Here is a 13,570-nt window from a genome sequence, read left to right on the forward strand (position 1 = left end):
AAATAATTAAAGACTTTTAAAAAATATGAAAACACTGGGAGTTGGGCTGTAGCACAGCGGGTTAAGCGCAGGTGGCGCAAAGCACAAGGACTGGCATAAGGATCCCGGTTCGAACCCCAGCTCCCCACCTGCAGGGGAGTCGCTTCACAGGCGATGAAGTAGGTCTGCAGGTGTCTGTCTTTCTCTCCTCCTCTCTGTCTTCCCCTCCTCTCTCCATTTCTCTCTGTCCTACCCAACAATAACAACAACAATAATAACTACAACAATAAAACAACAAGGGCAACAAAAGGGAATAAATAAATAAAATAAATATTTAAAAAAATTTTAAAAAAATATGAAAACACCAGAGATCTATACATACTTATGTTCACTGAAATGCTCTTTATAACAGTCAAATTTGGGAAACAATCTAAATATGCAGTAACATATGAGTGATTAAGGAAAGTGTGGTATCTGTACACAATGGAATACACAGTAAGAAATGATGAAATAGCCAGTTTTGCTCCAACTTGGGTGGAACTTGAAAGAACTATGTTAAGTGAAACAAGGCAGAAGAATCACAAATACCTGATGATATCTCTTATAGTTGGAACTTAAGAAAAAGTGAAAGGAAAAATGCAGAGTAAAATTTAAACTAGCTGTGGTCTATTGCTGCAGATCCAAGAACCCTGAAGGAGCAGGCAAAAGGCTGGTGAAAAGAGGGTGAGGAACCAGTGGAAAATGTCAAGCTGATAAAGAGAATAGTGTGTTGACACCTGTCATGGGAGACCAATGTGTACACATATGATAACAGTCTCGTAAATCAATATATTTGCCTAATAAACTCAAATAAATGAAATGTTCCAAGCAGTGCTTTATTTTATGGCATATCCTAATTGTTTCAGATTTGTATTTTGCTGGAACAATTCTTTTTTTTTTTTTTTGAGATTTTTTTTTAATTTCACCTTGGAGTGAGCTACAATTATATGAATAAGTAAATATATGAGTATATATATGTATACAAATGTGTCACTGTTATACTCAAGGATATGAAAAAGTTGATTATTAGCATGTGGTCATTCTGTATCAGCACTATACATAGCAATTCAATCAGGTCTTGGTTACTAGAATAATATGAGGCAGTGAATGTGAGGTCTTCCGTTACTTTTTTTTTTTTTTTTGGCCATATTTGCCTTAGACTTTACTGCTCTGGGCTGACTTTTCAAATAGAGAGACATAGAAAGAGAGAGCCAAGAAGAGTGCACTGAAACTTCCTCCAGTGCTAAGGAGACTAGAGGGTTGAGCCTAGGCTGTTTGCATAACAGAGTAAGCACACTATACAGGTGAGGTATTTTGACAACCCAGGGAAAAGTTTTTATGAGGAAGAAATCTGAGAATGTGTGTTTAACTAACACATGAAGATACTGGATTTTTAAAATTTTTATCTTTTTATTTTCTCATTGCAGTAAAATTAAACACACATCTAGCAAGATTCAATGTGGAGCAAATAAGTGGTTCTTAAAATAGTATGTCAGACTGAGCATATTTTCAGGAAATGACTTTTAAAAGTTGTCATTTAAATAATTTCCCCCTTTGTAAAGGGCAGTTTGAAGATCCTCTTGAACTGAGTAGGCAAAACAATCAACTTTCCTTCTTTATAGAAAGCAAAAGATTGTGTAGTTTCCATTATTGATTCTGTCCACACATCTTCCCTCTCTACTTAACATCTTTTGCCTATTAGTATTTCAGTTTGTGAATTTAATTTTAACCCACTCTTTTTTCCAGAAAGATTTCTGCCTTCTTCATAGAAGTACACAGTCTGCATCAATATAAAAAAAATACCTTTTTGGTTCAAGGTTTTCTTGAAGATTCTTTGAAATCTCTTTCTAATTTCTGTTTTCACCTTTGATACCCGTTCTATCCTCATGGTACCAGGAATCGATTTATGAGTGGTTACCAACTATATAATTCTCCACTATCTTTCTTATATAGAAACCATATAACTTGAAACTTATGCTAGATGTTTCCACCAGGGATTTCAGTTGACACATCAAATTTACATTTTTTTTGTACCCAGCCGTTAGTTAGATTTTTGATAAAATGCACATGGCTTTGTTGGTTTTTTATTGTTAAGCAAAATTCACATAATGATTTTCTCTTTAAAAATCTATTAATATAACTCACTCATAATACACTGGGGATTGAAGCTAGGACCTCAGAGCATCAGTTATGAAAGTCTTTTACATAATACCCAGCCTGACAGTGGTTATTTTATTTATTTATTTATTTATTTTGAATGTGAGATTGAGTACAAGATAGCAAGTCATATCACATAGCAAAGTAAATTTGAAGAGATGGAATCATAGAATCCAGGTCCTCCAACATTAAGATTTTGTCAATTTCTTGCTGGGAATGATCCCAAAAGCATTTTGGAAGGGAGGAAGAACATTCTACACTCAGCTCTAGAGTAAGTCTATAGAAATACAGTTGCCCCCTCCACCCCCCAACAAACTTGCGCTTGGTATTAGTATGACTTGTGAAGTCTTGTAGCTTCCAACTGATTCTTTCCTTCCAGAGTATCTTCTTAGTGTCTTCAGGCTTACAGTATCTTTGGTAATAGAAAACAAAGCTTCAGGTTATAACAAATTCATTTTTCAGCCATTCTCTCTCTGTTTAGCTTACAGTATAAAAATCTCGACATGATTTTAGGCTTTAAATCTGTAGTAAAGTTTTTTGATGACTTTTAGTAGGTGACTTCTTGAATTTTGTATTTGTTTTTTCCCTGAAAGTGATTATTATTTTAATGTTTTTCAATTACTGGTATTAGGAGAAAACAAGAAATTGTATTACATAAGTTTCAGTATCCATTTAATAAATATGTAGTGCTGATCCAGGGCTACCCAGAGGTCATTCCCCCTTTTCTATATTATAATGATAGACTTTTCCCTTTTTCTTTATCTGGTAAATCATTTATCTACACCACATCCCTGTAGATGATGCTATTTTGAGATAGTAACGTGCTTTTATAACATGTGCACTCAACCAAGTATACCACTACCCTGCCCCCTTATATGTGTGTTTTTGTATAATAACTCCTTTTTCTCACATTGTGTCCACTCTTATGGCTTCGGGTTTTATGCTGTGTTGTGCATGTATTTATGTATTCAACACTCCACTGCAATCATATATTATGAAAACACAGTCCTGAGCTTTACATTATACCCACATGATCCTCTCATTACTTTCAAAGGTGTGTATCTAGCATTCAGTTTTAAATTCTGTTCAATAATATGTTACTGTCTTACTAAATTGAATTATCAAACTATTCTCAGCTTAAGGAATAAAAGACAACGAATGTATCCTATCACAAGTGCATTGAATTACCTATTATTACAATTATTCACATTGTTGTGACATTTGTACATAAAATTTGAACCTTAATTAACAGTTGTGTACCATTTCCCTCTTGACAGTTGACTTCAAACCTCGTGCCAGCATGGATACGGTCCATCATATGTTACTTTTTGGATGCAATATGCCATCATCCACTGGAAGTTACTGGTAAGGGATAACCAGGCCACAGTACAAAGAGATGTAGGAAGTGTGGACTTAAAAACATGTCTGTGAAAGTATTTTGAGGTGATTAATAAATGGGCGGAATAGGGGGCCGGGCAGTGGCACAACCGTTAAACACACCTATCACTAAGCACAAGGACCTGGGTTTGAGCCCCCGCCCCCCACCTGAAGGGAGGGGTGATTCACAAGCAGTAAAGCAGGTCTGCAGGTGTCTGTCTTTCTCTCTCCCTTTCTACCTCCCCACCCCTCTCAATTTCTCTCTTGTCTTGTCAAATAAATAAAAAAGAAATAGATAAGAAAAAAAATTGAGAAATCTGGGAGTGTTGGATTCATTGTGTAGGCACTGAGCCCCAGCAATAAATCTGGAGGCAAAATAAATACATAAAAAGGCAGAATATTTACTTTTTCCTTTAGAAGAGAACATTGTTCTTTTGCATCTTGATGCTATGGTTTATCACAGCTATTTAGCATCCATCAATCTTTGTCACTGACTCAATAAATTATGTCTGATGTCATAGTGTGTCAATATACACATAACTTATAAAGAAAGTCTGTAAATTTCACTTCAGAATATGTCGTATTTTTTCTTGAATTCATAGTTCAAGGTATAGAGCATTGTGATTCTGTTCATTCAACACTTAGTTGTTCAGACCCTGTGCTAGTCTCTACACGTTTCGTTTTATCCGGACATGCCTATGAAGCAGGTATTATTATCACCCCACCTTACAGAACTGGAACTAGGACCTCAGAAACATGATTATTTACTCAAGGTTATACAGCAGGCCAATATTAGAGGTTTGTTGTCGAATCCAAATGTACTCCCATTTTACTGAACTGCCTCCTCCTATTTATTCACAAGACCGATTGTTTTAGGATGTATTTTAATCCTGTGGTGCTTCTTAATATGTCCTGAAAAAGCAATAGACATCTATTAAATGCCTGATTATGGAAGAAATGCCCAGTTATGGCAAATGCTGTGGGAGGGAGAGTTTAGGATAAATAGTTTTTTTTTTCTTCTTTTGTATCAGGACAGTTGTCACTGAGGCTTGGTTCCTGCCTGACAACTCCTCTGATCCTAATGGTCATTATATTTTTTTCTTTTTTTTTTTTTTCCTTTTATTCTGATAGAGAAAGGGGGTTGGGAGTGAGGAAACATCAGCAGTATCACTCTACTGCACGTGAAGCTTCCTATCTGCCGATAAGCACTAAGAATTTGAACCAAGATCTTCACACTTGCTAACACATGCACTCTACTGGGTGTGTCACTGTCTAGCTTCTAAATGGGCAGGCTCTCTGTTTGCAGAACTTACAACTTAGTGGCCAACCTTGCTTTCCTTTTTTTTTTTTTTTCTTTTTCATAATTTTTTTTTTTTAAGAATCTCAAGAGAAAACTTTATTCCAGTAACTTTAGCCTCTTATTTTTCTTGCCAGTTTGAGATAAAACCAAATCACTTGTTATCTTTTCCTCATCTGAATCCTGCAAGTAAGACATCAAGTTGTAAACATATTTTATTCCATTTTAAAATTAGTCTCTTTATAATTTTTATGTGTAGTAATAGTTTGTTACAAAATTATAAGACTACAATGTATAGTTCCATACCACACTCAGCACCAAATTTCTGTATCCCACCCTCCAACCTTCCAAAAATAACCACCAGGGTTCTCACAAGGCGTACAGTTTGCTTGCTTCTGTTTTGTTTGGATTTTTTCTTTTGACCAGTTCATGTAAATCAGATCTCTCGATTCCAAACCATCTGGTAATTGTCTTTCATCTCTTTATTTTTCTAATCATAATCACATAAGCATTGTTTCCTCCATTTTGTCCTAAAGGGTACAGTGTCATCTTTTTTAAAACAGTGTGATATTTCATGTTATCTATATCCCATAACTTCTTTTTTTTAAATTTTTAAAAATATTTTATTTATTTATTCCCTTTTGTTGCCCTTGTTGTTTTATTGTTGTAGTTATTATTGTTGTTGTCGTCGTTGTTGGATAGGACAGAGAGAAATGGAGAGAGGAGGGGAAGACAGAGAGGGGGAGAGAAAGACACCTGCAGACCTGTTTCACCGCCTATGAGGTGACTCCCCTGCAGGTGGGGAGCCAGGGTTCGAACCGGGATCCTTATGCCCGTCCTTGTGCTTTGCGCCACCTGCGCTTAACCCGCTGCGCTACAGCCCGACTCCCATCCCATAACTTCTTTAGCCCTTCATCTGATGATGGATATTTATGCAGCTTCCACTCTTTGGCTATTGCGAATAATGCAGCTGTGAACATAGGAGTGCATATATCTCTTCTAGTTAGTGTTTGAATGTCCAGTCCTAAGAGTGATATTGCTGAATCAAAAGTAATTCCATTTTTATTCATTTAAGGGCTCTCAATACAATCTTCCAAAGGGGATGTAGCAGTTTGCATTTCCACCATCAATATAGCAGAGTTCTCTTTTCTCCATAACCACTCTAACACTTGTCATTTCCTGGTTTGTTGATGTAAGCAATTCTCTTAGATGTGAAATGGGATCTCAGTGCAGTTTTATTTTGCATTTCTCTAATGACAAATGAAGGATGTGAGGGTGATCTGGCTGCGACATCTGTCACCCCATTGATCGCCAGGGTTGATTAGGCTGATCTGGCTGGCTAGGCGGGTGTCCCCTTCCTCCCTCACCGCTCCATGTGCATCCCTCCTGAAGCTGCGCGCTTGGTCTAAGAAAGAGGACGGCCCGAATAGAGAGTAGCTGTGCTCCCCTGCTAGAACCTCCAAACAAGCTCTCTAATGACAAATGAAATGGAACAATTCTTTATTTATCTGTGGGTCGTGTATCTCTTCTTTAGAAAATTGTCTATTTAGTTCTTTGGCCCACTTTTTTATTGGGTTATTTTTGCTTCTTTTGTAGATGTTTGATATCAGTCATTTTTCTGATGTGTAAATCTCTTCTCCCACTTACTGGTTGATAGATGTGGTTTGCTTATAGCCAATCAGGTTTTTGTTTCTAGCTTGCTTTATGTTTTTGTTGATTCTGTTCCTGTTTGTTTCTGCTTGTTGTTTTATGTGGATGGTTTTTTATAATGGTCGTTCCTATTGTATGTATGTATCCTGTTTGTCTTTGTGCAGTATTTTGTTTTGTGGTTATCATGAATATTGTGATTAACTTACAGTATCTACAAGAGTCTTTTTTCAACTTGGCCTTGGTTCACCAACACTGGACTATGCTGCACTGACTGTTTTTGCTCTCTCCTTTCTTGTATCTGGTTTTCTCTATTGTTGTGTTCCTGGTTGTAGTTTAATAGTGATGATCATATGAAATTCCTCTCAGTAAGTCTTCCTAAGGCACTGTTGGTAGTGGCAAATTCCTTCAGTTTCTGAATGTTTAAAAAGATCTTTATTTCTCCCTCATATTTGAAGGATAATTTGGGAAAATACAAAATCTTTGGCTGGGAATTCATATATATATATTGACAAAACTGTAGGATAAGAGGGGCACAACTCCACACAGTTCCCACCACCAGAACTCCATATACCTTCCCTTCCCCTGATAGTTTTCCTATTCTTTAACCTGCTGGGAGTATGGACCCAAGGTCATTGTGGGATGCGTAAGGTGGAAGGTCTGGTTTCTATAATTGCTTCCCCGCTGAACATGGGCATTGACAAGTCGATCCATATTCCCAGCCTGCCTCTCTCTTTCCCTAGTGGAGCAGGGCTTTGGGGAAGTGGGACTTCAGGACACATTGGTGGGGTTGTCTGTCTAGAGAAGTCTGATTGACATCATGCCAGCATCTGGAATCTGGTGGCTGAAAAGAGAGTTAACATATAAAGCCAAACAAATTGTTGACTAGTCATGAATCTAAAGGCTGGAATAGTGCAGATGAAGAGTTGTGTGTGTGTGTGTGTGTGGGGGGGTGTCTCCGTTTTGTAGATGGCTAGTAGGTATATTTTAGTTATATTCCAAAGGGTCTATGGCTATACTAGGTTTGTTGTTGTTGTTTTCCCCTGAGCCTGAAATCTGAAATGCAGGTAGATCCAAGTTATTATCTGGGAAGATGATGTCATGGCTGGAAAAAGGACCAGAAAGTTGGATCAAGGAAGAGAGCAGCTTCCAAATACAGGAGTAGTGTATAGATATTGTTGACTGTAAACCCCATTGATTTGATGTGATCTGGGGCCCATATTCAGCTTAAGGAGCCTATGTGACCTCTGCATCCCTGTAGATCTGACCTCACATTCTGTGGTCATGAGTAGGAACATTCCAAGCTACCCCAATATTGACCCATCTTCCTCAGGTGTACCCTCAATTCTTATCTTTTAATACTTTGAGTATGCCATTCCAGTCCCTCCTTGGCTCTAGGAATTGTGATGAGAAATCTGGTAAAAGCCTGATGGTTCTGCCATTGTATGTGACTTCTTTCTTCTTTTCCCTGCCAGCCTGAAATATTTTTTCCTTACCCCTGGTTTTGGATAATTTTACAATCATGTATCTTGGTGTGTGTCATTTTGGATTCAAGAATTTAGGTGTGTGCCTCTGTATTTCTCAGTTTCTGCATTCAGTATTCTTTAGCTGTTGTGCCATCAGGAGGTGATATGGCTAAGGTGTTCAATTTTACTGTTTATGTATCTCGGTGGGGGTGGGGAGATGTTTATCTTAGTCACCAGGCCAGGTCAGTGTTCCTGCTGTCAATATAGGGTCTCCCTGCTACTGTTGGGGCAACAGCATTGGAAATCAAGAAGTCACTGTTGTAAATTGGTATTCATAGGTGATTTTTATTAAACAGTTATTTGTTTCTTAAACTTGGACCTGGTAGTGGTGAGGCTCAGCTGCCAATCTCCCCAGTTTGGTGCCAGCCATCCCTGAGTATGGCCTTTTAGTCCCGGAAATCTTCCCAGGAAGCCCTCACCCCTTCTCTGCCTACAAGACACATATCTCCTTTCATTTTATTCTTTGGTGTTCAGGAAAGTGAACTTTGTCTAGTCATGCATTTAAAACCTCATGTTTTGTAGCTATAGCCAGAATAGCTGTTGTGTTTAATAGTTCATAATGACTAGCTTGTCTTGATTTGCAATGGGAAAGGGTCTGCTTTGTGCCTTTGTCTCTACAAAATGATGTAAATAGATAGACCTTTCTCTGTGCATTCTAATATTCATTAGACTGTTGTGCCTAATGCACAGCATGCAACTGCTCTCTAGTAATATTTATAATAAACAATTGTAATAGGTATTTGTAACTGTTAAAAGCACAAAGCAATTAGTAGAAATCTCCAAGGACCAAGTACCATCAAAGTATTTGTTAATGGGCTTAAATTATTTGATGAAAGGGGCCTTTCACATAGGAACTCAAATCACATCGCTGGGTTTATAATATTAGCAAATACATTGCTTTGACACCTAAAAAGTAGTTATGAAGGGTCTGGGCAGCGGTTCGTCCAGTGAAGTGCATCCACTTTACCAAACACAAGCACCTTGGTTTGAGCCCCAGCTCCTGACCTGTAGGGAGAACGTTTCACTAGCAGTGAAGTAGGTCTGCAGGTGTCTTTCTCTCTCCCTCTGCATATATTTTTTTTATTTCTTTTCCAGGGGGGGGAGAGGCTACCAGGGTTATTGCTGGGGCTCAGTGCCAGCACTATGAATCCACTGCTCCTGGTAGCCATTTTTTTTCCATCCTTTCCCTTCCTTCCCCTTCCCTCCCCTCCCCTTCCCTTCTCTTCCCTTCCCTTCCCTTCCCTCCCCTTCCCTTCCCTTCCCTTCCCTTTCCTTCCCTTCCTTTTCCTTCTTTTCTCTTTCATTTTCTCCCCCCCCTTTTTTAAATTTGACAGAGCCAAGAGAAACTGAGAGGGGAAGGGAGATAGAGAGGTAGAGAGATAGAGATACCTACAGACCTGCTTCACTACTCATGAAACATTCCTGCCGCAGTTAGGGAGCAGGAGACTCAAACACACACATGTCCTTAAGCATGGTAATAAGTGTGCCACCACCTGGTCCCCTCTTCCTCTCCCTCTGTATTTTTCCCCTTTCTCAATTTCGCCCTGTTCTAGCTAATAAAAGAAAAAAGAAATAAAAAGAAAAAGTGGTCACTGGGAGTGGTGGATTTGTAGTGCTGGCACTGAGCCCCAGTGATAACCTTGGTGGCAATTTTAAAAAGAAGTGCTATAATTCCTTACAAAAATAATTTGAGAGGTGGGCACCGGTGCACCTGGTAGAGCGCACATGGTAACAACAATACCTTATTTTGGAGTTATGTTTGTAAAAACACATCTTCAGAAAGCATTTCCAAATTGAGAGAAAAAATGAAATAAAAATAAGTCAGGGTAAGCTAAATAGCTTATTTTGATCCTTTGCTGCTTTGCCATGTGCATGATCCAGGTTCGAGCACAGATCCCACCATATTTTTCTCTCTCTCTGACTCTATCTTTTAAAAAATGTAAATTAAAATAACTTTTAGTGAAATAATTGCTACACACACTATTTTGCTGAAATTATTACTCCAGCACAGTGGAGTAAAGAATAGTAAACCAACTGACTGGATTCAGTGGATTGATCGCTTATCGTGTCTGGGCTGACATCGATTTTTTCTTTAACAAGAAACTACTAATACTAGGCCACTTTTAATAGTCCTCTATAATCTAAACTTCCATAACTATGACTATAAAGTTCATGCAATTAGTGAGTCAGACTGGGAGGCTATTGTTACTAGAAGCTAGAAGTAAGCAATGCTTCTTGGAACCACACCTCGCTAGAGCCTTCCCCTACTAGAGAATGATAGAAACAGGCTGAGACTATGAATAGACCTGCCAGTGCCCATGTCCAGCAGAGAAGCAATTACAGAAGCCAGAACTCCTGCCTTCTGCACCCCCCAAAAATCATTTTGATTCACCTCCCGGGTGGAGGGGGGAAATGACAGGGGGAAGATGACCGGAGGGTTCTGAACTCCACTCCATCAGAATTCAAAGAGAGAAGAGGAAAAAGAGAGGGACATTTGTGTGTAATAATAGGTGTATGTGTGACATGGAAAAGAAGAGATGACGAGACCATAGAGAAAAAAAGGGCAAATATATATAAATTGATAGGAATTTTCCAGATTGTAGCCCCTGGATATGCGTGCAATATATGCTTATAATCTGATTGTGATCCATTTGTAAGTAGGCCTCACAGTACAGGACAGAAAGACTGAAAATATAATAAGGGATTAAGCATGTGTAGAAAGTTTGAGATAGTGCAGGTAGTTAGTGCAGGCTGGCCTTCACTGGGTGAGCAAGTGATAACAAACAGAGATGATGGTCAGACTGAACTTTTATTGAGAAGGCAGCTTCTGTAACCCTGGCTAGCTTCTGCCCTCCTAAAAGGTGCCCCCTTTACCCCCAGTGGTGTATCTTATGCTGAGGCTAAACTTTCCCAGACACAGCTCTGCAGGAAAGATACCAGTAACTAAAGCCAGTAGCAATGGGTCCAAGCCCCACCCCTTAACCTTGCAGCCTCTGCTTCTGTAGTGATGCTTTTTGCTCTCAAGTCTGTACTCCCTCTATAAGCTTGTACTGTCCTTTTGGTGCCAGAGTTATCAGAAAGATCTGAGCACCTGGCCCACATGTAAATAAACTCCTTTCTTCCTCCATCCACTTCAGCTTCAGTCATCTTGATAATTAACAGAGTTCCTTAATAAAATATAGACAGATAGTTGCAGTTTTTAAAAAATATTTATTTATTTATTCCCTTTTGTTGCCCTTGTTGTTTTAATTGTTGTAGTTATTGTTATTGTTGTTGGTGTCATTGTTGGATAGGACAGAGAGAAATGGAGAGAGACAGGGAAGACAGGGAGAGATAAAGACACCTGCAGACCTGCTTCACTGCCTGTGAAGCAACTCCCCTGCAGGTGGGGAGCCGGGGACTCAAACCGGGATCCTTACACCGGTCCTTGGGCTTTGCGCCACAGTGTGCTTAACCCGCTGCACTACCGCCAGACTCTGAAAATAATAGTTAACCCATATCTGCAGCCTTAAGAGAACTGCTGTAGTTTACAATGGAGGAATTGAGGATTTAGAACTCTGATAGTAGGAACAGTATGGGTGGATGGATAGTAGCACACCAGGTTAAGCGTACCAGGTTAATTGTACATAGTGTGAAGCTTAAGGACCTGTGCAAGGAACCCAGTTCTAGCCCTGGCTCCCCACCTGCAGGGGAGGGTCACTTCACAAGCAGTGAAGCAGGCCTGCGGGTGTCTTTCTCTTCCCCTCTCTATCTTCTCCTTCTCTCTCAATTCCTCTTTGTCTTAGCCTATTTTAAAAAGGATGGAATAAATGACCTCCAGAAGCAGTGGATTCATAGTGCCAACACCAAGTCCCATTGATAACCCTGGAGGCAAAAAAAAAAAAAAAGGAAGTGTGGAGTTGCACACTGTTATCCACTGTTATCTTATAATTTTCTTAATTAAAAAAAGTTTTAAAAAAGTTGTGGGTGAGTGCACTTACTGTCTCACCCCAAGCAGGTAGCCCACTGCTTTTGGCCATTCCGTTGCCTCATTGAGTTATTAGAGCTCTTGATGACATTATGCTCTTGTCACATTAAGTGTACTTTAAAATTCTGTTTTGTAGTCTATATTCCCACTTAATGTATAGATTTGCTTTTATTGTCTTACCATACAGTAATGAAAGTAATTAGTACCATTAATCATTTTCTTTTAACTAGACTCAAAGTGTTTATCTAGTATTTAAACGATGTAATATATATATATAAGTATATATATATTTATATGTTCAATACACACTCAGAGATAGGTATTATTTGAAACTATTCTAGTGAGTCAGACTTCCACAATGCAGCCTTTTTTTTTTTTTCTGATTTAAAGTTGGTAAAGACTTTTGATTTCCCCAATATTGGGTAAAATCTGGCTTCACTAAAGCATTGACGCTCACAGGATATTTCATAACAGGAGCTAAACTTTTCATTTCTCCTTTCTTCCCCCACCCCTTTCTCCTTTGCTTCTCTCGGCCCCCAATGCTACACACAGTCTTAGCTCTGGAGACAGTCCTCTGATATTATATATTTTATATTTTGCCTTAGCCTCTTATCCTCCCACCTGAATTATAATGCTAATAACAAAAATCTATCATTGCCAAGCTTTTGCATTATTTTTCTAAAACATTTGAGTCATGGAATTTATCACATTCATTTTATAGCTGCAAATCTATTCTTCAATTGCACCAGGATATAGATGGTATTTAAATGAAGATTCCCAAATGCACATCTATTTTGTTGTGAAACTCATAATAGTTTTTGATGTTAAAGAATAGCAGAACAAAAACAAAACAAAAAGAACTCATTCACACTATAGAGGGATCTTTTTGGGAATGCAAAGCTGTTTTAGTGAAGGAAGTAAAAGCTAATAAGATATTTTCATACCAAAGCATCAGCTTTCCTTTTTTTCTATTTGTTCGCTAGGATTTCCCCCATTTGCTTTTTGAATGTTCTCTTTTCATTGCCGGCAAGTTGGCAAATAGGTATCTGTATCTAATAAAGAAAACATTTTCCCAGAAATTATGAAGTTATAATTCATCCCCTGTCTTCAGGCAGCACTTTTAATATAAAGGCAAAAAGCTATGCTGATGATGTTTCACTGTTGTGCTGCCCTCCTTTGCTCTTTGTAATTGCCTCTTTCTACTGTTCATTAAAATATATTTACAGCTATATTAAGTTTACATGAAAATAGTAGACACAGCATGAAGCAGTTTTCATTATGTAGTCATTTTAATTTTAGAGTTTTTTTTTCTTCTCTACATTTTCCAGTCTTTTGTGTCTCATTCCAAATTAGAAACTCACACTGGTAATGTGTCTAGTTAATTATATGCGTGTGCATTTAAATTGCATACATCGATGTGAACCTTTTAATATACTGTGGGGTGGTCCCTTTATAGTTAGTGTAGTCCTGGTGCTCAATTCCAAATTAACATATCTCCTGAGGGCTCAAATAAAGACCCGCTGATGGAAAAGCGGCAGCTCTGTTAGTGCCTATAAAGAAGGCAACAGTACCTTTACCTTT

The 13,570-nt window shown here is 38.4% G+C and overlaps 1 protein-coding gene across 7 annotated transcripts in view; it reads left to right on the forward strand.

Annotated features, from left to right (window-relative positions):
- PAM (peptidylglycine alpha-amidating monooxygenase) overlaps positions 1 to 13,570 on the forward strand; it is a 359,693-nt gene that overhangs the window by 225,832 nt on the left and 120,291 nt on the right. For all 7 annotated transcript variants that reach the window (XM_060201208.1, XM_007526805.3, XM_007526804.3 and 4 more), the window contains exon 5: positions 3,453 to 3,540. In XM_060201208.1, the coding sequence (XP_060057191.1) occupies positions 3,453 to 3,540 (88 nt within the window). The remainder of the gene's footprint in view (positions 1 to 3,452; positions 3,541 to 13,570) is intronic.

The sequence above is a fragment of the Erinaceus europaeus genome, chromosome 11 (genome assembly GCF_950295315.1).
Source record: "Erinaceus europaeus chromosome 11, mEriEur2.1, whole genome shotgun sequence".
NCBI classification, from domain to species: Eukaryota; Metazoa; Chordata; class Mammalia; order Eulipotyphla; family Erinaceidae; genus Erinaceus; species Erinaceus europaeus.